Source organism: Furipterus horrens, unplaced genomic scaffold, assembly GCF_987537825.1.
Source record: "Furipterus horrens unplaced genomic scaffold, mFurHor1.1.pri manual_scaffold_4, whole genome shotgun sequence".
NCBI classification, from domain to species: Eukaryota; Metazoa; Chordata; class Mammalia; order Chiroptera; family Furipteridae; genus Furipterus; species Furipterus horrens.
The window spans coordinates 181,531,587-181,556,677 of NW_028327174.1; the positions used below are offsets into that span (position 1 = coordinate 181,531,587).

Genomic DNA, 25,091 nt, shown 5'->3' on the forward strand with positions numbered 1-25,091 from the left:
TTTTTACTATATACTGATCGTAGTGATTTTTGTAGGAGTAAAAATTACAGCGATTTGTTTAATGCTCTATAACCAAATTTCATGTCAAAACTGATACCTGATCCTTTGGATTACACTGTTAAAAGTTAAAGAACCAGTTCGGGAATTGTACACGTCCATCTCCAGACCTAAACCAGGCCTAACAGTCCGCCTGAGCAACAGTAACCGCAGCTGCCGTCCGGCTCACCTGATGCCACTCAAACCAAATTCAGGGAGTTATTCTAAATCCCTCTGCAGAACCCACGCACTGCAAAATTACTCGTTATCTGAAAATCACATTTAACTGGCATCCTATATTTTATCCGACAAACAGCTCAGCCTGTGCCTCTCCAATTCTTGGGCCACTCGCTACAATCTCAGGTCGCCTCGGTGTCCTGCTGTCATCATCTCAAAAGCTACGAAATCGCCAGGGCTCAGTAAACTTCCGGGAGGGACTGGGGCGGGGACAGAGGCGGGAGGGCGGTGCGGGCAGTGGCAGGGGTCGCGGACTGCATTCGACCGGGGACAGGACGGTGGGAAGGTCTCCAACAACCACCTGGGGCCAGTAGTCACGGCTCTGCACTTGACGGCCCCTTTTGCAGCGGTTGCTGTGCGTGCCGTAAAGCGGAGTTGCGGCCGCCGTTGGGTGAGGTAAGGCTTGGGAGGCTCAGCTCAGTCGCCGGGGATGGGCGGGTACCTTCGGGCGGGTACCTTCAGGCAGGTGTCGCCTGTGGCTCCGGTGTCCTCATCGGGCACCCCCAGCATTCTGGCCATCTGCCCTCTCCCGGCGGTCGAGGCCGGCCAGCCGGTGCGCGCGCTCCGGGCAGAGGGTTACAGCACGTGAAATCCTCATCATGGGACATGTTCAGTTTGGAGGGCGATCGAGATCCTTGTACGACCCAGGTGGGGTGGTGGCGTTTGAGCAGGGTCGTGAGACCCGGCTCGGGTTTTGCGAGAGGATCTGGGGGGCGGTTGGGGGACAGCACCGCAGGTTGTGGGGCCAGTGTGTGCAAAGGCACAGGAGCGTAAACGGAGCATTTTAGGGTACTGACCGAGGGCCGGGGATGTGGCCGGAGCTAACGTGGGCTCTCCGCTGGGAAGGGGGAAGCGTGGGGCTCTTCCATGGGCGCCGGGGAGCTACCGCAGCTTTACTTAATTACCCGTGCCTTTTCTCTTCTGATGCTTTCCCCTTGGGTTCTGCTTTTAGTTTATTTGGAGGACTTTCTTTTTTTTTTTTTTTTAACTGTTGCACACCGCCTCTCCCTCGTGTGCTTTATAAATGGGGTGGATACTGCTAACCACGCTAAATAAAGTTTCCTAGGGCTCTGACGTCTCCCTTTTGTTTGCAGTATCGGCGGAGGCATGTCGGGGAAAGACTGATTCTGTGGAGCCGTGACTGTTGGAAGTTTTGGGCAGGGGTCTGGAGATCTGAGTTTAGATTTCATCACTGTCAACAATTTCCCAAGTAGCATGAGGCAAGTCCCTTTTCTCCGCTCTGCAGTTTTCTCAGATGTGAAAAGAGAACCCAGATAATATCAGGTTCTTCCTACCTTCGAAAATTGCAGGTTTCCAAAGAATGAACATCAGTCAGCTTGTAACATATCAAAGTGAGCGATGGAGCAGAGCTATGGGAATTGGGAAAAGAGGGAAGCTGAGTGGAAAAAAGCAGGGATTGAGCTTTACACTGAGGGTGGATGGGGTTTGAATCACCAGGAACCAGATCGAGAAGTCAGGAGTAAGCATTCTATTTTAGAGTGTACTTGTGGAAGTAGGTTTTGAGAGAACAGGATTTGGGAAGGGTGGCACCAGAGAAAAGAGTACATTATGTTCTGAAAAGGAAAAAAAAAGAAAGAATGTGAGAAATGTCAGCAATATACAGGACTTATTTCTTGGATCACGTCATTGCTATTTTGAACCAGGTTTCTAGAAAATGAATTTAAGTGCTGTTGACAAAAAACGAGAATTCTGTTAGAATTCCAGATTGCAATCGTGTTTTGGGAATAAGGTGATTCAAATTGTAGCTACAGTGTTGCCAATAACTAGAGTCTTGGGCTGTCATTTAATTCTGCAAAGTGATGTTGGACTAAGTGGTCTTTCTTCTCTAGAATCTGTAAAGCATGGGTCTGTGTGGATGGAGGGAGGTAGATGATGGAGAATTAAATTGGTACCTTTGAACATGTTAAATATGAGGTGTAGGAAATTAAGTTGGAAATATAGGGGGCTAGTGAAATGATTGAAGGAAATGTGGATCTCAGAGGTAAGAGCAAGGACTCATTTTAAGAAAGGATTACATATAATCAGGAATTCTTGGGGCCAACATTGTTATTAAAATAATTTAACAGCATTTACAACAAAAAAATCACCTACTTCTGAAAACTTGGCTGAAAGCAAATAATTCAAATAAATATAATCTCTGTTGTCTTTCTAATTGTCTACTCGGTGGTAGTAGTATTTACATATTTATTCAACAAATATTTATGTCTTTCAGGCAGTAATGGATGCTAGGGATATAGTAAACAAGACCGACATTGCTTCTATCTTTACATAAAGGTCTTAGCATGTAGATTAGTGATTTTCAAATTTTAATGTACATATGAATCAGGATGTTGTTAAAATTCGGTTCTGAATCAGCAGGTCTGTGATAGGGCCTGAAAATTCTGTATTTTTGGCAAGCACCAACATGATGCCGATTTTTCTGGTCTGAGGACCATACTTTTAAGTAGCAAATGGGGCAATTATTAAGCCACTATTATTACCTATCAAGTATTTTTATTAATAATTTTATTGTCTGTGGAAATAATATATGCTTATTATTAAAATATTGGAAGAGTATAGAAAAGCATACAGAATTATGTAAAAACCACCCCAATTCCAACCACCTAGAGATATTTTGGTGAACATTCATCCAGATGTTACATATGTACATATATTCACACTTATATGTTGTGCCAAGACTTGATACACTTTGAGCCCTGGGTTTGAGTCTATTAGCTTTATAGCTTTATAGTTTTTACTATGATCAGATAGTCTCAATGAAGGAATTAAATCTTGAGGGGAAGACTTGACTTAGTTAAAAATAACCTGGTTTAACGGCATTTGGTTACTCCAAAGTGGGCTGTAGTAAGTGAGTATTTGTTAATTGAGCCATAGGATGAGAAAAGAATTTTAAACATCTCGTAGGCGTTGCATGGCTTAGAACACCTAAAAGGTTTTTTTCTTGTTTTAACCCTGAATACGTTGTCAGAAGCATTTTCTCTTTCTGCACTTTTCTTTCTTTCTTTCTTTTTTTAATATGCTTTATTGATTATGCTGTTACAGTTGTCCCAGTTTCTTTCCCTTTGTTCCCCTCCACCCAGTGACATCCCTTCCTTCAGTTGTCCCCCCCTTAGTCCATGCCCATTGGTTGTGTATATAGTTCTTCTCAACATCTTCCTATCTACTCCACTCCATCCTACAATGCTTCTTAATTCCTGCATCATCTCCCCCCTTCCCCCCCCCACTGACCTCCCCCCAAAATGTTCCCCATACCTATAATTCTTTTCCCACTCTCGTTGCCTACTTAGTTTGCCTTTGTTTTGGTTCCCTAGCTTCTGCTGTTGGTTGTTGTGATACAGTTTTCATTTTAATGTTAATAGTTTTGATCCTCTTTCTCCTAAACAGTCCCTTTAACATTTCATATAATAGTGGTTTGGATCTGATGAACTCCTTGAGTTTTACTTTGTCCTGGAAGCACTTTATCTGCCCTGCTATTCTGAATGACAGCTTTGCTGGGTAGAGTAATCGTGGCTGTAGGTTTTTGATTTTCATTACTTTGAATGTTGCTTGCCAGTCCCTTCTTGCCTGCAGAGTTTCTTTTGAGAAATCAGCTAATAGTCTTATTGGGACCCCTTTGTATGTAATTCTCTTCTTCTCTCTTGCTGCTTTTAAGATTCTCTCTTTATCCTTAATTTTTGACATTTTGATTTTAATGTGTCTTGGTGTGGTTCTCCCTGGGTCCAGTTGTTTTGGAACTCTCTGTGCTTCCTGGACCTGTAAGTCTATTTCCTTCCCCAAGTTAGAGAATTTCTGCTTCATTATTTTTTCACATAATTTTTCAATTTCTAGTTCTTCTTCTTCACCTTCTGGCAAGGTGATTCGGATTCGGATGTTGGCCCGCTTATAGCTGTCCGATAAGTTTCTGAGCCTCTCCTCATTTTCCTCACTTCTCGTTTCCTCTTTCTGCACTGGTTGACTGTTTGTTCCTTCCCTATGTTCCAATTTGTTGATTTGATTCCTGGTTTTCTTGCCCTCACCACTAGTTTCATATGTGTTTTTGTTCATTTCAGCAGGACTAGCCTTCATTCCTTTCCTGTCTTGTTTAAGATCTGCTGTTAGGTCTGTAAGCGCTTTTATAAGCAAAGCTGTGAACTGAGCCTCAGAAAGATTTCCTATCTGCTGCTTCGTTAGATTAGAAATTTGCTGTCTGGTCACCTGTGTCACTGGGATTTCTATCATGATCTGTGCCATCCTGAACAGTTTTGTGTTTACCTTTCCTTCCTGGCAGAGCTGTCACACCTCCTACGCTATAGGGGGCGGAGCCCTGTGCACTCGTCACAACCGGGCATTTTCTGTGGGGGTGGGGGTCCAAGATGGATTCCTGCCGTTCAGTCTCCAGGAGCCTCCTCTTCCATCCCCACCCCCACTGGGCCTCACAGTCCAAGGCAATGGGGGTCTGCCTTCCCCCGCTTTGGAATCGCAAGCTGAGGGGTCTGGTCTGCAGCCAGGGGTGCTTCCCAGGCGCTTCTTGCCTCCCCTTAAATACAGATGTCTGTGCTTACCGCTGTCCTGCTGCCGTCACTGCTGCTGCCGCGGACAGCACAGCTTGACCTCTCCTCCCCAGCTTCGCCCCTGCCACCTGTCCGGACCAGCACCACTTCTTTGTAACTTCATATGTTGGACTTCCATTTATTTTCGGGAACTTCTGGTTATTGTTGGTTTTGCAGCAGTTGTATTCCTTCTTAGTTGTGGAGGGAGACAGAGCGTGTCAGTCTAGGCCTCCATCTTGGCCAGAAGTTCTTTCTATACTTTTCGATGTGCTACGTCATCTCTCTAAACATGCCTTTGCCTAACACTGCCCTCTTTCTTCTCTGTTTTATTTTGCAGTATTTGAATATTTGAATCTCAGTTCTGTTTGATTGATACCACCCACATGCCTCCCTCTCATTTCCCAATGTTCCAGAATAAGTTAGTGGCATTGAGGGGACCAGTTTAGCCTACACTGTCTTATGAACCTAACTTAGGTGTCAGGGCTGCTCATTTCTTGTTTGAGAGCTTCTGATGTCCAGAGAGGTGACCCAGAGGGCAGGAGTGGGGAGATGTGGAAGAAAAATGTCAGGCAGTGAGACATTATTTCAAACAGATCTCTGCCCAGATGATTCTCAAAAGAATGATGATGGTGGGTAGGATGTCAGGACAGGTGGCAGAGTTTTTCATGCCATTACCTTTAAATAACCAGTGATAATATGAAAGGGCAAATGGGAAGTTGAAACAATATGAAGTGCTGCTCTTGGCTGTAGAAGAGCCTGAGAACTAACTTATACTCCCATCTTGTACATTTCCTTTCACATTTGTATGTGGATTTCATCTACCACCAGTGAAATGGGAATGAACGGAGATGAAACAAGTGCTTGCTTGTAGTTTTGGAAATAGAGAATTAAGCACTGGAACAGAAAAATATTCAAACATATAACTTAAAAAACTTTGCACAAACAACAGAAATCTTGATTGTACAGACCAATAGGGCACACAATGAGGAAAAACTAATCTACAGGCATCAACATCATTATGTACTAGTTTTTTAAAAACTGAATTTCAAAGATAAGGAGCACGTTCTTTGCTCATCCCATTAAAACAATTAACTTACCTATAAGAGAGCGCTGGGGGAAGGATCAGGTATTGTCAAGGGAATATTTAGCATTGGAGGATAGTGGTATAAAGCCTATAAGTCATCAGGGGAAAGAAAGTGTGACCTCAAAACCAAACTGTCAGTTGACAACCGTTTTTGAACAACGTAAGAACTCAATGTAAATAGTACGCATCGTTTCTTTTTGATAAATTGTGAGAAGGTGGGTATCAGTCATCCAGTAAATGAACAGGGACGATACAGCAAAAGGAGTGCCCTGGAACATAGTTAAGAATAAGGCCAAAATAACTGAGGTTTGTAGTTACAGAATATAATAGGACTATAACAAGGTAGAAATAACTAATAAAAGAACTGAAAGAGAAGGCAGGAAGTAGCATAAATTTGCTATTTTCTCTTATTTTTAGCTTGAGAACAAAAGACAGAGTTTAGACATTATATTTAGAATATTTAAAGGAATAAAGGTAAACCCTTAGAGAACTAAATATATTTAATTAAAATCAAACAGTGAAGAGGAGGTAAGGAGTAGAACTATATTATTAAAGTTCTTGTCTTAAAGAAATAATCAGATGGGACGAAACATGAAAGAAAATAATTTATCATGGTCTTTACACTTGGAGAAACTGAAAACAAACACAGGACATTTGTAAAAACTGGTTATATCCTAGATCACAAACACAACAAAGTGCTATTACACAGATGTTCCTTGACCAAAAACTCTGAATTTCTTCTGCCTATGGAAGTGGGTCTTGGTATGGTCAGCAGCATCAGCATTGCCTAGGAACTTGTCAGAAATGCAAATTTGGGCCCCATACTGAATCATAAATTCTTGGGCAGATGCTCCCCAATCTCTGTTGGTCAGTTTTTATAAATATCCCATTTATGGTTTTTGTTATTTGTAATTGTAAAGAATGCCATGGTAAGCATTTTTGTTCCTTTTTTAAAGATTTTATTTACTTATTTTTAGAGAGAGGGGAAGGGAGGGAGAAAAAGAGGGAGAGAAACATTGATGTGAGAGAGAAATATCGATGGGACCGAACCCGCAACTCAGGCATGTGCCCTGACTGGGGATTGAACCGGTGACATTTTGCTTTTGCAGGATGCTGCCCAACCAACTGAGCCACACTGGTCATGTTTGGTCTCATAGCTGATTATTTCTTTAGTATAGGAAATTATCAAGTCAAAGAATGTTCTATAAAACTTTAAATAACTTTTTCTTCTGTTGCTGATTATTAGAAGTGAAGAACTAAAAACATGTTTTTGTCTCTTCAGAAATATCTTTTTGTTCACGGAAAACAAGATTATCTTCTTATCCAAGAAGATGAAACCAACTGAGTTACTTTCAAAAGACAGCCAAGTGAGCACCACAGACTAATGAATAGAATCAATAAGAACGTGATTTTGGCGCTTTTAACTTTGACAAGTTCTGCGTTTCTGCTATTTCAGTTATACTACTACAAGCATTATTTATCAGCAAAGGTAATTTTTTTCTCCTTTCTAATCATTAGGCTTCATTTTAGCTGTATATTTTCCTTAGATAGGTCCCTTTTGCAACACATAAATTAATCACAGTTTTTCAAATTTTTCAGAAGTATTTTTTACTGGAATTTTCATCTTTGTGGGTGTGGCAAGCAATTCAAAATTGCAATTAAATTATTATAATAACACGCTAAACATCAAAGGTGCTAGGTTTCAGTGATGTTTAATATATTTTTAAAAACCTCAACATTTGAAAGTATGATTTATGTTAGGAAAAGTGTGGGCACTGGAGCTGTCTGTGAAACAAATAATGGCTGCTTTTGCAGGATTTTCATATGGGATAGATGGGAATACATAATACATATACGGAAATGTGAAACTGCACTAAAGAGCTGCTCAATAAGCATCATTGTACTTTCTTACCACTTGGCCAAGGCGTGCTAACACTAAAGCAGTGTGGGGAAATACGCTGAGGTTAGGGATATGGAGCTAAATGGCTAAGCCCTGATTCCAAAGAGATTTAGGCTAGCCAAGAGTTTACTATTTATTGACGGAAATTAATTAGTTTAGAGATGTTGGCCATCTATACCTTATTGTTTGACTAATTAACTTATCGCACTCAGTCATTGTTTTCTCTGTTGGATAGTTGTGTAATTGTAGAATTCTTAGCTCTTGACTATATGAAAATGGGTATTTGTTGAATGCTTATTAATGATTATGAGCTAGTTATGTAGTTTGAATCTCATGCCTACTCTAAATGTAATGTATGCTGGGTACGGGGCTTTGGATTACTAAAATGTTCTTCTGTTATCTTCCCAGAATGGAGCTGGCTTATCAAAATCCAAAGGAAGCCGAATTGGATTTGATAGCATTCAGTGGGTATGTACAATAAGCAAGAACTTCCTCAATTACAGTGTTCATTTTAGTTTACTCATTTATATACTCACTAAGTAGTTGTTGAATGATGGCAATGCTAATTGCTGCCTTGATGAAGAGTGGGGGAAGGTGGTTGAGCAGAAGGGGCAGGCCCTATGCCAGGTGCTGTATATGCAGTATCTCATTTAGTCCTTATGGAAATACTAACAAGTCAGTACATTGTTATCCTTAGCTAGCTTAGAGAGATTCAGGTTAGTTTGCTACTGAGTGACTGAGTCCAGATTCTGTTTGCCTCCAAACCCTCACTCACTGAGCTATAGTACTTCACCAAATGAATAAATGTGTTTCTAAGAATTGAACTTTAAAATAATGATGAGGGGGACTTCCGGCCAAGATGGAGGCTTAGACGGACACGCTAGGTCTCCCTCTACAACTAGAGAGGAATACAACTACTTCAAAACAAAGGATAACTAGAAATTCCAGAAAATAAAACTACACGAAAGCCCAACATATGAAGTTATAAACCAGCGGTGCCATTTGGGCAGGTAAGAGTTAAAGAGGGCAGCGCTGTTTGCGGTTGCACCTGGGACAGCGGCGGGGCGGCGAAAAAGCCCGGAGGCAGTCAAGCCCCTGGCAGTGCGCGACCCCAGTGCTGGGGAAAGCAGCCACCGCATCGCCTTGAACAGTGAGGCCCAGGGGGGCGGGAGGACGGATCCCGGTCTCCTAGCTGAATAACTGTGTGAATCCACCTTGGACCCCCGACCTCAAAGAAAGCACCACAGGGCTGCGAAATAGGTCTCAGACAGGCGCCGGTCGCTGGCTTGTGACGACAAAGCACCACGGCACAGCAAGAAAGGCTGCCAAAGGGCGCCAGTCGCTGGGTCATTACGAGTACACAGGCACTGCCCCCTACAGCCAGCCCAAGAAAACAAAAAGCATCTGTCAAAATGAGGCAGACAACTATAGAAATCCCGGTGACACAGCTCACTAGACAACAGATAGAGAACCTGACAGATGAACAGATAAGAAACCTGTCAGAGGCTCAGTTCTGGGCCATTGTTATCAGGTGGCTTACAGAATTCACAAAAGAGCAGGAAAAAGATATGAAAGAAGCGAAAAACATTCATAACGAAAGGAACAAAACCACATACGAGACAGATGGTGAGGAAAAAAAACCCAGTGTTCATTTCAACAAACTGGAATATGGAGAAGGAACAAGCAGTCAACCAATGCAGCGAGAGGAAATGGGAAGCAACGATGAGAGGATCAGAAACCTCTGGGACAGCTATAAAAGGCCCAACATAAGAATCATTGGTTTGCCAGAGAGTGAGGAAGATGAACTAGAACTTGAAAAATTGAGTGAAAATATAATAAAGGAGAACTTCCCAGACTTGGGGAAGGGAATAGACTTGCAGGTCCAGGAAGCAAGGAGAGTTCCCAAGAGACTGGACCCAGGGAGAACCACTCCAAGACACATTATAATCAAAATGTCAAAAATTAAAGATAAAGAGAGAATCTTAAAAGCAGCAAGAGAGAAGAAAAGAATTATGTACAAAGGGGTCCCAATTAGACTATCAGCTGACTTCTCAAGGGAGACCCTACAGACAAGAAGGGACTGGCAAGAAATATTCAAAGTAATGAAAATCCAAAACCTACAACCACGAATACTCTATCCAGCGAAACTGTCATTCAGAATAGAAGGACAGAGAAAGTGTTTCCAGGACAAAATAAAACTGAAAGAGTTCATTAGATCCAAACCACTGTTATATGAGATGTTAAAGGGACTGGTTTAAAAAACAGAAGCTAGGGAGATGAAACAAAGGCAAACTAAACAGGCAACGAGAGTGGAAAAGGAACTGTGGGTACGGGAAGCATATTGGGGGGAGGTCAACAGGGAGGGGGAGTGGGGAGAGGGAGGGAGATGATATAGGAATTGGGGATCATGGTAGGAGGGAATGGAATAGACGGAGAGAGGTTGGGAGGAACTGTATGCACAACTAATGGACATAATCTAAAAGGGGGGGACAACTGGAGGGAGGGGGGCCACCGGGTGGAGGGGAGCAGAGGGAAGGGAAATTGGCACAAATGTAATATTTTAATCAATAAAACACATTAAATCTGAAAAAAAAAATAAAATAAAATAAAATAATGATGAGGAAAAAAAATAAATTACACAACATGTTTCCTTTATTAGATAAGGGAAACTGGCAGAATTACAGTATATCCCCGTTTTGCTCTACAAATTTCAGAGCCTGCACATTTATAAAACATAGTTTCTTACCAGATTACATTTATCCTGTTAGTATCCATTTTGGATATGACCATTTATTTCTCAGTCTTTGGCTTCTGTTTAACCAGAGACATCAAAGGCTGTAGATTAGAAGTAGAGTTTCAAATCACTGGTAGCAATAAAGTACCAGTGATAATTTTAGGTCATTGGCGACAACTGGATTTGAACCACTTTTTTAAGGGTAAAGTCTGGGGTACTCTATTATCAGGTTCTTCAACTATCAAGTCTGGAAGTATTGTATCAATGTGAACTTTGAAATGTTATTAAAAGTATTTCAGTTCTAGTTGACATTCAATATTATATTATTTTCACATGTATAGCATAGTGGGTTGGACATTGATGTAACTTACAAAGTGATCCCCCTGATAAGGGTAGAACCCAGCTGACACCATACATAGATATTTCAATGTGAACTTTTAGTTTATTAAAAGTTGCAGCTGTTTTGCTTTGGGAACTTTGTATAGTCTGAGGGAAAAGGGAAGAAAGATACACTTGGAGTTCATACTCCCAGTCACAATTATAAAGACTCTAGCAGATGAAATAAAAAGGATTTTGTGTATCCTGTCTAGCTCTATTCTACCTCTATCCCACTCTTAAGAAAAGCACACACATAATACTTCAACCAGATTTTTTGTCCTATGAATGAAATAATTTGTTGAGATTAGGAATTCAGTATTTAACGGCTAGGAAATAGACCCATCTAAAGGTAATGGGGTTCTCTATCATAAATTTCAACATTCTAAAATATGAGGATACTTAAGGTGATATAAATTTTTCAATTTTCCATTTATTGAGTCCTCATATGTAAACTGAAAGAGCATGTTCAGAAAAAGTTCTAAAGCTGTAATAGCTTTAGTGGGATAGGAGACTTGACTCTATTTGGATTAACCAACAACATTTCCAAAACCTTTAGCAGTCAGCAGTGGGGTACAGATTCACCGACATATTTTTAAATGGAATTTGTGTATCATTTAAAGCTTAACATAACAGAGAAAATTGGGGCAGCCCCATCTTTTTCATTTAGGGAATGATTTTTGAGGCGGAAGAAAATGGATTTTTTAAAAGGGGTTCACGTCCAAGATACACAAGCAGAAACTTAAAAGGGCAGCTCACAGTACTAAAAATCACTCTTTGTAATAGTCACAAAATTGCAGGGAAGGAAGAGCTGAAATACTTTTGTTCTAATATTTTAGAAGGACTGAAAGGTGAAATCTGATGAATAAGTGTGACACTGAGCCCTGATAAAATTGTAGAATGAATTATTAAACAGATAACTTGAGAGCGTGTAGGGGAAAAAATGATCATTATTAGGAACTAGCCTTTCACTAAGAACAAGTCCCACCAAGTCCTTTTAGGTTCTGATAGAAGTGTACCCACTTGCAGATGAATAGGCTCTTCTAGTGGCAGCAAATCCTGTTTTCAACAAGACATTTTCCTTTCTTGTAAACGAAATGAATTACTGAAGGCAAGATTATAATAGTTATGTTGATTTAGAATTAATTGGATTTAGAGTCAATTGGACATCTGGTTTCAAGGAGCATTGATGATTGCATTGATAACAGCCTGGAAGGCATATTTAGAAGGTGAGTTATAGAATCTCTCCTTGACCCTGCCTTAATCTATATTTATATTAATAATCATAATGAAGCCATATATGTGTTCATCATGTTTGTATTTAACACCAAGCTGAAAGAGATTCATTCAACAGACATTTATTAAGCACCTTATTTATACTTGAGTCTGTCGTCTCATCATTTTTCTTCCCAAACCATTTCTTTCTCTTTTATTCTCCTAGTATAAAACACAGAAAGCAAGAACCAAAAAGAAAAAAAGTTGATTAGGCTATCAAAATTTAAAGCTTTTCATCAAAAGACAGCATTAAGTAATGACTAGAAGTGCTGCAGACTAGAAAATATTTGCAAACATATCTCACAAAAAAAAAAACTAGTATCTATGATAAAGAACTTCTACAACTCAAGAATAGATGTTTTGTTCATACTTTTTATTAAATTGAAGAGGGGTTCTATTCCTAGTTTGCTGACAGTTCTTAATTATGACTAGGTATTGAATTTGTCAAATACTTTTTTGTATGGAAATTCTTTAGATTTTTCCCCCTTTATGCTACTGATATGATGAATTTCACTGATTGATTTTCAAATGCTGTCTTTTTTTCTGAAATAAATCCTACTTGGTCATGGTGTTTATTTTGTTGTTTTGGTCCCTTTTTTAAAAAAAGGTACTGGAATTAATTTGCAGTACCTTGTTAAGTATTTTTTCATCTATGTTCTTAAAGGATGGTGCTCCATAATTTTTTTCCATTTTTGAAGGCCATACATCGCTTTGAAATCATAATTGCTTTCATTGAAGTAGGCTTTTAAGCAATAATGTACATCCTTTATTCTATATATTTTTGCTACTCTTAGGTATTACTTACTCCTGTGTGTGACTTAGTCTGTTGTATTCTAATTTTAAAATTTATTTTTTCAGTAGAAGACTCTATTTACTGCCCAGCACAATAATATATTAAAATATTGCAGTATTATTAGAAAGTTGAACTGTATATGGGAATGGTCAGCAGACAATGTGTTTTAGTTGGGGCCTTTTTCTTGGAAGGATTATTAAGCAATATTACAAATGTGAATAAAAGTGGTACATACAATTGATTTTGGGTTTTGTAAAGGTTGACATGACTGATCTTTAAAAGCTGACAGATCAGGTATTTCATCGTCCACTTTTGCTTGAAAAGATTTAGCCAATACCAAGAGAATAATTTGTAAGCTTAAAGTTTCATCTCTGATACCACTTTCTCTACAAAGATTTTCTGGTCCTTTTGTTGTACAATTAATTAATAGCTTACTGTTCTGTACTTTATAATATGTTGCATATATTTTGCCTTGATTTGTAAGTATTTGTTCATCTTCAGTAGACTGTGTACTTCTTGGGAGTAGAGACTGTGTATTATTATTATTTTAGCATAAGAATAAGGGTGGTGTCTATTGAGTAAACACTATATGTATACTTACAAAATCAGTGAATAAAATTTACTAAGATGGATTATTGTATTGGTTTAGTAGAATTAAGGAGATTCTTTTCCTCTCAAACAGCGTGCAGTTAAAAAGTTTATTATGCTAACATCGAGCCAAAATGTACCTGTGTTCCTTATTGATCCTTTGATTCTGGAGTTGATTAATAAAAACTTTGAACAAGTCAAAAATACCTCTCATGACTCCACTTCAGAATGCAACGTTTTCTGTGTTCCAAGAGACTTTACTACATTTGCACTACAGTATCACCTGTGGAAGAATGAGGTAAGATGATTTGCGTTCAGATAATAGACAGCCTTTTACAAAACAGTATGAGAGTATACAAGTTTAAAAGGTAAAACATTTAAAATTTTCTAAAAGCTTTTTATAAATTGTATTAAGAATGTTCAGCTGTAACAACACAATAATAGCTTAAGCATGTAAAGTACAGTATAAGGAATATAGTCAATAGTATTTTAATAACTGTGTGGTGTCAAGGGGGTATAGACTTATTGAGGGAATCACTTCATAAATTACGTTAAATACTCTGCTGTACATCTGAAACTAATACAATATTTTTTTTATCATTTTTTAAAAAATTTATTTGTTTGTTTTATTTATTTTTAGAGAGAGGGGAAAGGAGAAAGAGAGGGAGAGAAACATCACTGTGTGGTTGCCTCTCACTTGCACCCCCTACTGGGGACCTGATGTGCAACCTAGTCATGGGCCCTGACTGGGAATCGAACCAGTGACACTTGGTTTGCATGCCAACGCTCAATCCACTGAGCCACACCAGCCAGGGTTAATACAATGTTGAATGCCAACTGTAACTGAAAAATAAAAATTTTTAAATAATTTCTTAAGCAAATAGAGAATTTATTTTTCTTATATAACAAGAGGTTAAAGGATTGGTGGCTTTTGCTATTAATTCAGCTGCCCAGTGACATCAGGCCTTGAATCACTGAAGTTCTTTATTCATTTCTCTAATCGTCACAAGTTAGCTATTACAGCTCCAGACATCATATTCATGTTCAAGGCAGGAAGACGACAGGAAGGGTTGGCGATATTATCCATCTTTTGAAGTAAAATTTTTCTCAACTACTTATAGCTCCCTGTCAAGAACTATATTCATATGTCTTGTTGTGAAGGAGGCTAAAGAGACAGGTATTTAGCCTTTCCATCAGTGGAGGCAAGCAAGTAGGAAGGGATTTGGTGATGAATTTTCAGGATCTTCCACATAAGGTGTAAGCGAAGGAAGTATCCTTGATCTACAGCACCATTCTTTCTGCTTGTTAAGTGCACAGCACTCATTTGATACTCAAGTAGGGCGTTTCTTAGGTGCATCCGGAAATTCAAACTTATATTCTAAGTCACACAATAGTAGTCAAAAAAAAAAGTCTCAGTCAAACATGCCAAGACTACTTACTTCTTTATGTTGAATACCTCTGACTTCCCAGCTTGACTGTTTTTCATTCTGAGGAGTTATTCAAATAAGAATACGAAAATTAGCATCAGATTAAACGAACTCAACTAGTCGGGCACCGTGGTAGCACGTGTACCGGCTCTGCAGCGGACTCTCTGAGCTGTGTGACCTCTGAGAGGCGGGCCCCACTCCAGGCTGACGATGTGGCCGGGGAGAGCGGGAGAAGCCGCACGTTTCCTTGGCTGCCCCGAGCTCACCTTTGACTTGTTTCTGGCTTATGGTTCTTGGTTTTTCTTTCCTCTCAACTTTATATTTTGAAAATATTTTACCTTACAGAAAAGTTAGGGCATGGTATTTTAAATGTAATTTTTATTTTTTAATCAAAATTATACTTGAGCTAAGTTTAAAAAGTCAAATAGTAATGCAAAGCTCATAATAAAAATATCTGCCTCTTCTGTCCCCACCCCTTATTCCCACTCCTAGAGCCAGCTGCTTTCAACTCTGTCTACTTTATCTTCTCATTTATAAATGAAATATTTATGCTCCCTATTTTTAACATTTCATATTGAGCTTATGTAGTATGAGAATTTAGCTCTTATATCTGTCTTGTCACACATATACACACACTCTGTCTCTTCTCCCATCATCATCCTAAAATGACTACATCACACTTTTTAGTTATATCAGTAGTCATTGTTTACCTTATTATGAAACTATAATCCCATGGATACTACCTAGTTTACTCTGATTTTCTTATGCAATTCTTTTTTTCTCCTTTGTTATTTTCTAGTTTTTTAATATATCTATCAATAATCCATGTGTGAACTCTGCAACAGAAATATAAAACTCTTGGTACTCTTCTCTCACATCAGGTAATCTCTCAGTTCCTTTTTTTTTCTTGGTGACATACCTCCTAGAGCTCCTGGTCTTTCTGCCCTGATACAGACTGGTCTGCTATGCGGATATTGTTCTGTAACTCCCCTTCCATTTTAGGAATTCTCTTCTGAGAAAGGGTGAATGGGAGCTTAAAACCCTGCATAGCAAAAATCTCTGTTTTTACTTGCACATTTGATTTCTAATTCAACTTATATAGCATTCAGCTTCTTCTGTGTAACAAATCACCCCAAAATTTCATGGCCTAAACCACATCCATTTATGTAGCTCATGATTCTGTTACTTAGCAATTTAGGTAGGATTCAGCTGGGCAGTTCTGGTCTCAGCTAAGGCTCACTTATGCATCTGTCAGTCAGGTAGGCAGCTGTACTTGCTCGGGATGGCTGGCAGTCAGATGTGGCAGTAGGGGTGCCCTGGCCTGTGTCTTTCATCGTCCAGGCTAGTCCAAGCTAGTCTGGGAAAGCAAAAGCATGCAAGGGCTCTTGGCATTGTTAAAATATTAAGATTTCTTATCCATTAACATGAAATATATGCACTTTACTTTCAGGTGTCCTTTGATGTTCCTTAATAGAATATTCTGATTTTTCTTACAGATTTTGCACATTTTTTTAAGATTTATTTCTAGCTACCTTATAGTGGTTTTTTTGGGGGGGGTGTTATATAGATATTTCTCTTTTTGTTTTTACAATTGTTATAGGTGGGTGAGAATGCTATTTACTTTGGTATTTTGATCTTTTTCTCAGCAACTGCACTGGTCTCTGAACCCTATAGATAAATTTCAGTAGTTTCTCCCTACCCTTTTTCTTTCCCCTTCTCTGTGTTTTTCTCTTTCTCTCTCTGAATATAGATTATTATATTCTCTGCACAAAAGAACAGTTTGGTTTGTTTCTTTCCAACTCTTACACCTAATTTCTTTTCTTACTGATTTGGGTAGGGCCCCCAGGATAGTATTGAATAAAAGTGTTCTTTCTTTCTAAACTTTATTACTTGGATGTTGGACTTTCAGAATTGATTTTCTCATTATCGTATGATTTTTTAAATCTCCTTTTCTAATTGTTCTATTTTAAATAACAATTTCATTGATTTTTTGCATATTTTTGACATTTGTATATTTTTATTTTCTAAGAGTTCAATGTATTCTGATTAGTTCTCATAATAGAATGAATACAGTTTTGTCTTTCACTCTGCAGCTTTTAAAGTTTTATTATTTTTTTTGTTTTTTTGCTCCCTGCTGAATTTTATTTATGCAAATCCCTTGTTTTCTGGATGTTAATTTTTGGTATTATTTGTTTTTCATGATACGAGTTTTCTACACTGTATCTTGATGTTTGTTTTTCATATTTAAGAATGAGACACTGAGAACCAATCAGAAGCTTTTTGTGGTGGTCAGGCCTCGTTAACTGGTGGACTCCACTCTAGGGTAATAAAAGCATGCCAGCTTTTTCACTGGAGACACTTCTACATGTCAGTATCTGTAGGTCATTCCTTTATTTTCCCAAAATGTAGTTCATAGAAACTATAACATATCTACATATACAATCCCACAAATCAAGATAATGTCTTAACTATAATAGAAGGTAGAAATGAAGGAAATGTATATTTCAGTGTAAAAATGCTCAGGAATGACTACATTGGAAAATATTATAAAGTAATTCAGATGCTTGCACTTATCAGCAGGATCACAAAATGTGATAGCTTCAAATATTACTGAATGATACTGTTTTTACTAATGTGATTTTCCAAAGTAATGAACAAATAAGTTTTCCATAACAAAAAAGTAAAATTATTTTTCCTTTAACAGCCTATGTTATTCCTGAAAAAGGAGGCTCAGATAATTATGAACAAGTTTTTTACTACATGATTATCTATTAGAACATTTGAAAGTATACAGGACACAGGATAGACTTTCATATTTTGGATTATAGGATGTCTAGTGTTCCTGGCCTAGGCCTCTGAATGCCAGGTTTGTCCTCCTCAATTGCTATGATAACCAAAAATATCCCCACAAATTCTTAAATATGTCTTGGATACATTACCACTTGCCTTGAGAATCAGTAACTTTAGAAGAAAGGAAATCTGCCACAATTAGCAAAATTGATGATGACCAGTCAGTGGAAGAAGCAAAACGTCAGCAAGACCCAGGATCAGCACACAGGTTCACATTTATCCTTTTGTGCCTAGGATGTCACACAGAGCCCTGGGTCGTCTTCCCTGAACTTCCTCCCAGGGTGGAGCTAATTAGATCACAAGTGCTAATTACTATGGGCTTAATTTGCATGCTGTTTTTCTTTATTAATACCATTACCCCAAACTACCCAAAACCACTGCAAAGGCAACTGGGCATTGATTTGTGCAGAACAGCCTTGACCTAGCTAGGCCTTCTCTCTGACCAGAGCAACTACTTTGTTCTTGACTTTTCTCTCATGATTACAAGAAGGCAAGCCATTTCATAGTTCTGCCCATTTTGTCTGTCAGGCTTTTTCTCCTCCCACAATCCAAGGTCTGATTCCTCTTCAAGGTCTGGCTGGCCTTTTAATATAATGCCTGTCTTGTCCTATATGGTAGAGCCTTCTCTGAACTGGCCACTCTCACCCTCATTCAGCACTTTGTAGCCCTTAGGTATATCAAGAAAGAAAAGCAAACAGAGGAAGTCTACAGTTGATAATTCTAATATAAGGAAAATGAAGGTGAAATGGTTAGTGAGGTTAAGTTCCATTGGTTGCTGTTAAAAACAACCCTAAAATCTCATTGGCTCAGCACAGAAAAGGTTATTGGTCTTTATACAAAATCCAGTATAGATAGTCTTGGTCAGGGAAATTCCTGGACAACTTTCCTCTAAGCAATGACTTAGGGATACAGCTTAATTCATTTGTGTGGCTTTTTCAACTTGGAGTTCTTTGCTTTGCTTTTCTGTATGCTGTGGGAGGCATGGACAATGTCACGGGATGTTGTAAAGCTGGACCTGGAATTGGAATGGGATACTGCCGTCCACGCCTCTTTAACCAGAACACAGTTTAGCTCTACCTAGAAAAGAGAAGAGAGTTGTTACGGTACTAGTTAGCATTCTACTAGAATTACCACTCTCATTTAACACTTAGACAACAAATATTTATTGAGCACCTGCTGGGTACTTGCCATTCTGTTGATTCCTATGGTTGAGGAACTTAGCCTGTTAATGGAGTTCAAACAAGCAATTTTAAAAAGTAGAGTCAATACTATGATGGGGGTTTGTGTGTATTATAAGAGCACAGATGAGGATATATAATCCAAAGACAACATTCAAAGGTGATAAGTGATGTGGATAAAGTACTCTTCAAAAGTGCTTATGATTGCTGTGGTTTTGAGACAAACTTCCAGACACAACTCCATCATTTAATAACCTTAATGCCTGGCGTTACCACTTAGAGCTTTTTTCCCTTATCTGTAGAGTAGGCAAAATGTCTTCCTTGCTGACTTCACATAGTATTGTGGACTTCGGGTGAGATAATGAATGTGAACGAGCTTTGTACACATCACATGAATATAGACTAGCGAGGTAGTGTTATAGAGTGGAATGGACCTTGGATTTGTCTGGATAAGACATAAATGCTGGTATTATTTTTCTTTCTTAAGACTTCTGTGAGTCTATTCCTTTATAATACCTGTGCTACTTTATAAGATAAATGTCATATGTAAATGCAATAATGTTCATAAAAGTTCTTTGAATATTGCAAATTCCTATTCAAATATAAGGTGTTCTTCATAATTAATACTGTTTAATCATTTCTAGCACTAGTTGTTGAGATTAGGAGTAAAAATCTACCATCTATTTTAATCTTGTTATGTGAGATTTATATTATAACTAATGATGCTGGAAAATGCACTATGTTTTATAGTGTGTCTCAGTCTGTTTTCTGATGATCTGCATTATGATGGGCTTCTATTATAGTAGCAGTTTAAGGTGTTGGGTATAAACTATAGGATGAAAGCACTGCTTTTTTCAAGCACATTTGAAAATAAATGTTATTAGAAGTTACATTGAGAATTACAAGTTTAAGTGCTATTCTTACATGTATTAAGATTTATTTTATAGATACCAATCAGAGAACATTAAAATGAGCATTCTCATTCCAGGGAAAATTTTTCAATTTTTATAAAGAGAGTTTTTGAACATGTCTTCCAAGCTGCTTAGTCTCTTTCTTTGGTACCTCCTTCCCAGTATCCTCATTTTTAAATCTTCAGGAAAGAACAGATTAGTATAGGGAACCATTCCGCATGGCAGTGGCGAATGTAGCTCAGCCCTGGTCTGGAAAACCGACAGGCACGAGGCGGCACACAGGACCCAGGCCCGCAGACCGGCTTTCCTGTGGGAATCAGGCCTGCATTGTATCTAGGCGGCTTTAAAGCTTGCTTTTGCCAAAACTCTCTCACCCCTCTCACCGTAAAGTTGAGAACAACAGATGTTTAGCGTATAACCTTGAAGTAACTTCCTAGGGTTTATTCTGAGCTGTTTCAAGGACAGAATGTGACCAGCTCGCCCATCCTTATCATCGCCCTGCATGCACAACATTATCTACTTTTTTATCTGTAAGCTATAGCCCTTTAAAGTAACTTTAGTATGATAATTTATGACTTTCTTGGATGTAATTCCCCAAGAAAGGTACTAAAAAGTCTGTCTAGGCAAGGGCTGAGGCACTCTCTCACCTAGAGGGTGGCCACTCTGTCCCTTTTCTCCACAGGATTCCCCGAGTCCACGTGCATTTGTTCCCCCTCATCCTCAACGCCGTGGACCCCACTGGTCGGAGTCTGCGCCAGATTAGCACAAAAATATGTATGGCTTAATTCAGTATGAGAATTGTTTCAGTTTTTCTACTCATATTTGGTTTTAAATATTCATGCTTGATGATTCTTTGGTTTTAGGAAGGCTGGTTTCGGATAGCTGAAACTATGGGATTTCAGTGCCTAAAGATTAAGAGCAAAGATCCCCGGCTAGATGGGATAGACTCACTTTCTGGAACTGAAATTCCCCTGCACTACGTCTGCAGACTGGCCACTCATGCCATCCACCTGGTGGTCTTTCATGAGAGGAGTGGAAACTACCTCTGGCATGGCCATCTACGACTCAAAGGACACATTGACAAGAAATTTGTTCCTTTTCGAAAGTTACAGTTTGGTCGTTATCCGGGAGCTTTTGACAGGTAAATTCAGGGTCTAAAAGGGAAATGGGAAACCTGTATTGTCCAGTCATGAATTCTTACTCTTTTCTATATATATATGTATGTATGTATATATATTTAGTAATTAAATCTAACATGCAGATCACATAAATCAGTTTTGAAATGTAAATATTCAACAAGAAGAAACTCAGGCACAAACGCACTGGAAAATATATGTAAAAATGTTCATAGCAACATTGTCCTTAATGCCCCCAAACAAAACATGGTATATTCATACAATAAGTAGTATTGTAGAGCAGAGAAAGGAATGAACTAGTGCTCTGTGCAGCAGCATAGATGAATCCTACAATGTTGGGGGCAGAAGCGAGGCATAAAATAATGTGAATCTTATGATGGTATTTACAAAGCGTTTATCAAACACAGGGTAAAGTATGTTCATAGATGGATACTCAGATACTAAAAGTGGTCAAAATGTACAGACTTGCAGTTATGAGAGAAATAAGTCCTGGGAACATAATATACAGCCAGGTGACCATAGATAACACTGCTGGGTTATGTATTTGAAAGTTGTTAAGAGAGTAGATCTTAAAAATTGGTATCTGAGGTAATGGAAGAAAATATGCTTGATGTTTAGCTGTTTCGCTTATGCTGTATATTTTGAAGAGACTGTCGGAACTACTTTGGGTTAAGTCCTTATAATAAATCTTAACTTTTGTTTTCAGGCCAGAATTACAACAAATCACTGTTGATGGACTAGAAATTCTCATTCCTAAAGATCCCATGCACTTTCTAGAAGAAATACCACACTCTAGGTTTATTGAGTGTAGGTATAAAGAAGCTCGAGCATTCTTTCAGGTTAGAGATAACCAAATATTATAGTTTTTAAATTAAAGGAAGTGTGTTTGTTTCTAATAGTTTCTTTTGGGGACGGGAGGGGATGAAAGCAATTATGGAAAGTAGGTAGAAAACATTTTTTTGATTCATCTCTTCTAGGTTGTTTTAATTCTTTAACAAGTAGATTATACATTAAGAGACTATTTAATATTGCTTGATATTTATGGAGACCTTGTTTTATTTGGATAGACTTTGATAGCTTTGGCATTGACCTCTGCTCCCAGCTAGGACAGCCCCATAAACTTCATGGTGTGTTCTGCTTTTGAAGTGCTACAGCTCAGATGAAGCCATTGCAGAAGATGGACTGTGTGAAAAATCTGAGGGATTAGTTCATGGAAAACACAGTTTTTTTAGAGGGTTGGCACTGAATATGAGATTTTCTCTTTATGAAGTTTTTTGAAGCTAAATGCTACACAAAGACCAAGTGCTTTTGAACTTTACTTTATTCTGCTGCTCTAGCTTCCAATTCAATACACATTTATTAAAGGCTAGTTTCCCAGGAGCTTGCAGACCCTGGGGATATAAAGATGATTTTGAAGGGCATGAAAGTTCAGCTCTAGGAGATGACATGAAACAGAATGCTGGGAAATCAGCGGAATTTACAGTGGGGTTTTGGTACCCTAATCCTTCCACCTGCCCTTTATTTTCTGTGGTTTCCTTCTAAGAAAGCTGTGTATACAAGGTCAGAAACAGAGTGGGAAAATGTGCCAACACTGCGAGGTTTTTCTGATAGGCTGTGCTAGCCCCCAGGACCTAGGCCTAATGGTCCAAGTGAGCCTTCCTTACCCTGTTCCCTTAAACTTGTAACTGCGGAGCTGTGAAACAGACCCCGTCAGCGGCTTGGATGAAAAGCTGGAAAACCATACATGTGTGGGCCTGCTCTAGTAGGCAAGTGCCGCCCATCATGTCCCTGCCGTAGAGGAACAAGGAGCAGAAAAGGAGTGGTCTGATGCTTGAATTGACCGTTCACTCTTTCTGCCTTCAGGGAGCATGTTCTGGCTGCCGTCTCTGTCATAGTAATTACCACAGTGAATTTTGAATGTCTGTCTTGTCCCCCTGCTAGCTCATGTGAACTTCTTGATGGCAGGCATCTTATTTTACTGCCTCTGTAGCCCCAGTATCTAGCATGGTACCTGGTCCAAAGAAGAGATCATATAGTCATGGTAAAACGCACCGAGAGGAAGGTGCTTGTTCGAATCAAATGGTTTTTCAGGGACATTTATTAGAGCTACTCATTACCTAGCGAGCATTTGCCCAGGCTCATTTGTTCATCTTTGTGGGAAGGCAGCGTAAATGTAAAGTCTTTCAAACAATTGCAAGATCATACTGTCATATTTTTTAATTCCATATTTTCATTCCTTTGAGATTTTGAGGGCAAACAATTAGTATTTGAGTAAAGAGAACAGATGACTGATGCTCAGAGTGCTTATCAGTTTATCATAGGTTCATAGTTTTGATGTTTAAAGTACCATCACATAGCAAGACTGTAGTGCACTCTGGAGGTTTATATTCATCAGGTGGAACTTTATATTCATTCTTCAGTGGGTTATTTCTGTCCTTCACCGCAGCAAGACAGTTTTGTGATTTCTAATTTGCTTTTTTTTCTCTTATTGGTATTACAGGTATAGAGTTTCTGATGAGATTAATAACTAAAAAGTTTTTATCCTCATAAATGTTTCATTCTTCATCATTTCTTATGTTAGAACCATAATTGAAAATAGGGAGGATCCTTTTTTCAAACTTAAATGACTGTACATACTTTTGAGCGCTTGGTGGCGCCAAACTACCTTAAATACGATGCCGGGTGTAACACAAGCAATGAACTAATCGAAAAATCTCATGAAGCAACCTCCTAGCTTTTTAAAAATAATAATGTATTTTGAAACATTCTCAAACTTTTAGAAAAGTTGAAAATATGATACAAATATATTTTTTTCCTGAACCATTGGGAGTAAGTTGTTGACCATATACCCTATAACTTTAGTATTTCCTAAAAGCAAGAATATTCTTTCTAGGTCTTAATACAAAATTTAGGAAATTAACACATAGCTTATTACCATTTAATCCCCATTCAGGTTTTCCTGATTGTCCCACTAATGACCTTTATAACAAAAGGATTCGGTTTAGCATCACATGTTGTATTTAGTTCCCTTGTCTCCTTAGTGTCTCCTTCAGTCTGGAACAGTTTCATAGTCCTTTTCTGACTTTCATGACTTTTGATACTTTTGAGGATTTTAGGCCAGATATTTTGTAAATATTCCCTCATTTGGGGCTTGTCTGGTTTTTCCTCATGTTAGATTCAGGTGCTACGGTTTTACTAGGAATAAAACAGAGGCGATGTTGTGCTGCCCCCAGTGCATCCTGTCAGGTGCTGCCTGACTTTGATCTGTCCCATTACTGTTGACAGTCACACTGATCACTTGACTAGAGTGCTGTTTGCTAGCTTCACCCCTGTGAAATTTCTATTTTTCACTCTCGCCATTAATAGTATTTGGCATGAAGCTTCTTTAAAACTATTTAAATATTGTCAATATCATCACCAAACCTTCAATTTAATTGTTTACATCAGTATGAACTCATGGTTTTCTGTTATTTCAATTGTTTTCATTATTTATTTTGATCCTATAATTGTTCCATTTGGCCAATTGTATAATTTGACTATTGGGAACCCCTTCACGATAGCTTCTGTGTCTTTTGACGTGTCTCCATCATTTTTTGAGCACGTTCTTGCTTTTTGGCACAAGATGTTCTAGGTTCATCTTGTCATTTCCCTGCCACAACTCTGGAATCGACCATTTCTCTGAGTACTGGTTTCATTTAAAAGCCAGGATCTGGATGGCAGTTGTGCTCATTGCTATTTGGGTTTTGCTGCACACAGGTCCTTCCAGGAGTAGAGTAAGGAGAGAGAGAGAGAGAGAGAGAGAGAGAGAGAGAGAGAGAGAGAGAGAGAGAGAGAGAGTATTTATTTCTGTTTCTATCTACATATCTTTCTCCAGGAATTCACATTGATATCTCCAGTCTAATTAATTTATATCCATTAAACATCATACAGTTCATGTCCACATTTGTGACTCCCTTCTCAAACTGTGAGAAACCTGATTCCTATTATCCTTAATATATTTACTTAATGTTGACTCTC

General features: G+C 38.7%; 1 protein-coding gene across 1 annotated transcript in view; it reads left to right on the top strand.

Annotated features, from left to right (window-relative positions):
- Positions 1 to 1,371: 1,371 nt before the first annotated feature.
- The window catches only part of FKTN (fukutin), a 45,436-nt gene continuing 21,716 nt past the window's right edge, over positions 1,372 to 25,091 (top strand). The window contains exons 1-6 of the mRNA XM_090274520.1: positions 1,372 to 1,493; positions 7,190 to 7,396; positions 8,216 to 8,275; positions 13,667 to 13,870; positions 20,802 to 21,079; positions 21,781 to 21,913. Coding sequence (XP_090130646.1) covers positions 7,292 to 7,396; positions 8,216 to 8,275; positions 13,667 to 13,870; positions 20,802 to 21,079; positions 21,781 to 21,913 — 780 coding nt within the window. The 5' untranslated portion in view covers positions 1,372 to 1,493; positions 7,190 to 7,291. The remainder of the gene's footprint in view (positions 1,494 to 7,189; positions 7,397 to 8,215; positions 8,276 to 13,666; positions 13,871 to 20,801; positions 21,080 to 21,780; positions 21,914 to 25,091) is intronic.